We start from the raw sequence: 4850 nt of genomic DNA, 5'->3' as shown, positions 1-4850 counted from the left end.
AAGTGCATGACCCGGCACTTGGCCTTGATAACCTTCATGCAATGGGCCTCAGCCCATCACTCCAGCCTGTCCAAATCCCTCTGCAGAGCCTTCCTGCCCTCCAGCAGATCGACACTTCTGCTTAATTTTGTGTCATCTGCGAACTTGCTGAGGGTGCATTCAATCCCCTCATCCAGGTCATTGATAAAGACGTTAAATAATACTATTTCTCTAGCCTATGGATTTACTAACTCACAGTCATAGTCTCACTATTAAATTTTGTCTGTTTATTAATATCACTTGCAAGTATCAAGAGATTTTCTTTTTTAATCTCTGTAACCAGTTGTAATAGTTGTATTGTGTTCTGTTAAGATTTTTTTTGCACTTTTTTTTTTTCTTAATTCAGGGAAATATGGGCACACTGTGAAACAGTATAGCCCTTCAGGTAAACTTCTGCAGATCTTGGGCACACCAGGTAACGCTGGTTCAAGTTTGATTCCCCTACAATTTGATCAACCAGCAGAGGTCTTTGTGGAGGAAAGTGGAGATATGTATGTTGTGGATGGAGATGGAGGAATGAATAACCGATTGCTCAAACTATCTAACGGTAAGGAAAAGTGAACTTAGGCAGTAGGTGACCATTGAAAATTGAATTTTAAATAACACAGCTTTTGAATATGTCATTTAAGATTAATTTGAAGACTTTGTTGAATCAGATCCTGTTTTTTCCTTTTAACTTAAAGAGAAATCTCCTAATCATTTATGACAAGTGGCTGAGAGAATGAGTTTCTTCAGCCTTCAAGAGAGAAGGCTAAGGGGGATCCTCAAGTCAGTAACGGGAAGATATGAGTGGACAGGGACACACATTTCTTGGAGAGTCACAGTGAATAATGAGGAACACTGAGCAAAAGATGTAAGAGAGACGATTTCCAGTTTGATTTTTGGTGTGAAAAATTCACTGTGAGGTTGATTAAACTGGAAATAGTTTGCCCAGATATGGTGTGCAGTCTGCACTTCTGGGGATAATCAAAGCTTGATGAGTTATGAGCAACCAGGTCTAAAAATTAGCAATGGATTTATCAAGGCTGGTCCTGCTCTGAGAAGCGGGTCAGACCAGATGGTGTCTGGAGATCTTTTATACTTAAATTATTCCATGATTCTACTTAGCTGCTTGTATTCCCCAGTCAGATGATCAGTGCTGGTTAGGGCAGTGAGTGAGGAGTCTGTGCATGACTGTAGTTAGGAAGAAGTTGAGGAGCTACCATTTCTCCTTTGTACGACTATTCAAATGGTTTCCCAATACCTAGTTTGCAAAATGGTAAATTGTTAAAACTCAAAACTGCCAGGTAACAAATGTAAACAGTTTCATTTAGTAAACGAATTAATAACATAATCAGCCAACTATTATTTTTTTTTTATATACAGTGCTTAGCAGAGCCTTGACTATGGCTCTTGTGTAGCAGTGGTTACGTTTCTGTGACCAAAATCCTAAAACCACTCATAACAATCCAGTAGTCACAGAAACACAGGAAATACTTGGTCAGGAGTGCTCTGTTTTAAAGTCTTGAGTTTAGAAATTTCCCCTTTTAAACATTACTCAAAGTAACTTTGCAAGGGAATGACTTAAAGCTGTGCTGTTTTCGTACTGTATTTTTTTAACTTTTATTTTTCATGATGCTTGCTGTTCAGATTACAAAGAGATCTGGCTGACTGGAACAAATGGCACCGGCATTGGTCAGTTCAAGATTCCTCACAGTGTAACAGTGGATTCTGTTGGACGGGTAAAGAATAAAGGGCTTTTTTTTTTTTCCCATCTTCCAACAGGCTTGTTTACATGTATTTGAGCAAAAGAAATTGTATTTCTTTTTTTAATTGAACTGTTGAACTGATTGGAGTCTCAATTTATGAGTATTACAGTTTCAGTGTGATAGTGGATATGAGCTGAAGTTTGATGCTGCAGATTGTCATGAAGTCGCTGGCTCCAAGGCTGATCCAGGGGTTCTGACCAGTTGCATTGTCAGTGTCTGTGCAGCAGCAGACTCTTCCTTCTGCAGTTTCTAAACAGGTTGCAGTTGTGAGCATACAGGAGAATTTTGTTCCATAATAAATATCTACCCCATCACATTTCTTCAGGGGACTATCAAATTTTGGAAATTCCAAATAAGCTTAAGACGATAGTAAGACTCTAGTTAGGTTGTGGAACTGATTCCTTTTCTACATGCAACTCGGGGTTTTCAAGAGTCTTCTTCTGCCAAGTGTTAATCGTAGTCTGACATTTGTTTTGCTGTTCTTGCAGAGGAATTACATGGTCACTCCTTAACCTGTTTTCAGGGAAAATAAAATTACTTGACTAAAACTTCTTAAATCGCTGGTTTGCACTAATTCTGCTGACACTGTCTGAACCGGAATAAGAAACAAATATAAAAATCACTTCTCTTCCAAAAGTGGCAGAGTGGAAGGGAGAAGGGGAGGGACATGCTCACTTTGTGTTGAACAGTATCTGTGAGACAGACGTGATGGGCTGCAATTTTGTTGCCAATATAGTGTTGATCATCAGCCTGGGTTAAAAATAATTGTTAATTCATAAGAAACATAAGAGAATGCTGTAGTAGTGCTTCATTTAAAAATAGTGATGAAAGATCTCTGGTCAGCTTGTTTATTGCTCCCTTTTGGGTGACATCCTAGAAAAGTCAGGACACCTCGTCATTCTGATAAGCAAACTGCAACAGCTCAGACTTCAACGATTTTAGTACAAGAGATGCCTTTGCTGGAACTGTTTAATGATAACTGCTAGCTTGCATTTTTGTGATCCCAGATAGCCCAGGGTGGGACAGAGACAATCTCCACAAGACTGATGAGACAGAACATGCTGAAAATGCCCTTAGTTTAAGTTGCTCAATATTTGTAGTAGCATTAGGCATATCAAGAGTGTTTGCACATGCACTCACTATAAGCCTGATTCATGAAATGAGCCTGCTGCTGACAAATTGTTAGCTGGCGAGACTGGTGTCTTTAGAACTAAGTGGGAATGTGTCCTCACTGGGGAGAAAAAAAAAATCATACTAAATATATCCTTATCGTAGCCACAGAAATTAAGAGAAGGCACTGATTTCTCTGCTAAATTGGTGTAAAATAACTTGTGTATGTTAACTCTGTGGTGGTTTTGTTCTGTATCTGGAAAGCATACCTGCTTATGTAGTTCTATATGGGGAGGTGCATTACTAGAATGTGTACTTCTTTTTTAACTACAGGATACTTCTGTAAGAAACCAATGTGTTTGATTTGTTCTATTTGCAAACAGCCACGATTTTTGTTCTTGACAGGTGTGGGTGGCAGACAGAGATAACAAAAGAATCCAAGTTTTTGATAAAGTCACGGGGGAATGGCTTGGGTCTTGGAACGACTGTTTTTCAGAAGACGGACCCTATTCTGTCAGGTATTGTCAAACAGTTCTTCTAGAAGCATGCAATTATGTAAATAAGGTGTACTGCTTCTGGTGAATTGAAATATTGATATTTAATGCCTGATGGCAAGGAGTTAACCAGTTGAACTAACAGGGTGCTGTCTTAAGCATGTGCAAAGATCTGCACAGTTGTATCTTGACAGTGAAATCCTGGCTTTGTGACAAGGCCTGTGGCTTTGAGTGCAGATTTGGCAACTACATTTTCAAGTTGTTGTGTGTTGTTGACCTTACTGTTGCAGCTTATACAGACAGAGAGGTTATCTTGAATGATTTTTCTGTATCATCATCTGTCAAGGAGCAGCAACATGTAGAGCAAGGCTTACAAGATAATTTTCAGTGGTTCACTGCATTTGCTTTGCTGTAGCCTTCAAAAACTTTGCTATTAAGGAGGTTTTGTTTATTTAAAAGGGCAGGGTTGCTTTAAAATAAGGTGTCACAGGCCATTCATAATTTAAAAATATATTTCTATCTTTCACAGATTTACTGCCGATTACAAATATCTGATTGTAGCTCAGCTGAACATGAACCGGTTAGCAATCCTGGCAGCACCACTGGTTGGCTCTATTGGGGACTGTGTTATGGTCAGCACAGTCCAGCTGGCGGACGAAACAAAACCACACCTTGTGGATGTAGACATGAAGAGTGGAGCAGTCTATGTCGCAGAGATTGGAGCCCAGCAAGTACAAAAATACGTACCCTTAAGCTGACAGTTTCCCACAGCTGTGGTGGCACAAGCTCTGCGGCGTATAAGACCTGTGATGGCATTTCCTTGAGTTTTCTGTAGCTTGTGTTCCCTTACACAAGCACAGAACATTTTGCTCCCAGAACTCTGAAGCTGAGAATCTGTCCTAGCTGTTCTGAAGTCCTGGAGAAGTACTCAATCTTCAGCTCTGTTGTGGTTACAGGACAGCTTGAAACTAAGCACTAAGCACTAAGCACCCTCTGGCTCATTCTCCCCCCACCAGGATGGACAAGAGAATCAGGGAAAAAAAAAAAAAGTAAAACTTGTGGGTTGAGATAAAGACAGTTTAACAGGACAGAAAAGGAAGAAATAGTAATGATAATAGGAATAAAAAAAAAGAGAATTAGATGATACAAAACAAGTGAGGTACAATGCAGTCAGTCGTCACTTGCCAGCCAGTGCCCAGCCAGTTCTTGAGCAGCCCCCGGCCAGCTTTCCCCTCAGTTTATATACCAAGATGACATCAGGTGGTATGAAATATTCCTGTGGCCAGGTTCAGTCGGCTGTCTGGGCTGTGTCCCCTCCTGAATTTTTGTGCCTCTCCAGCTTTCTCGCTTGCAGAGCATGAGAACATGAAAAGTCCTTGACTTAATATAAACACTATGTAGCAACAACCACAGTGTGTTATCAAAGTCATTCTCACACTAATCCGAAACACAGCACTCT

General features: G+C 40.1%; 1 protein-coding gene across 1 annotated transcript; it reads left to right on the top strand.

The window, feature by feature from the left end:
* Positions 1-385: 385 nt before the first annotated feature.
* NHLRC3 (NHL repeat containing 3) lies at positions 386-4149 on the top strand (the record flags this gene model as incomplete). The annotated part of the gene is made up of 4 exons (XM_009871590.1): positions 386-586; positions 1669-1760; positions 3303-3415; positions 3921-4149. Coding segments are annotated over 4 exons (635 nt in total), but the record flags the coding sequence as incomplete, so codon positions are not given.
* Positions 4150-4850: the final 701 nt, after the last annotated feature.

Source organism: Apaloderma vittatum, unplaced genomic scaffold, assembly GCF_000703405.1.
Source record: "Apaloderma vittatum isolate BGI_N311 unplaced genomic scaffold, ASM70340v1 scaffold43876, whole genome shotgun sequence".
NCBI classification, from domain to species: domain Eukaryota; kingdom Metazoa; phylum Chordata; class Aves; order Trogoniformes; family Trogonidae; genus Apaloderma; species Apaloderma vittatum.
This window is presented reverse-complemented; position numbering and strand designations above follow the sequence as displayed.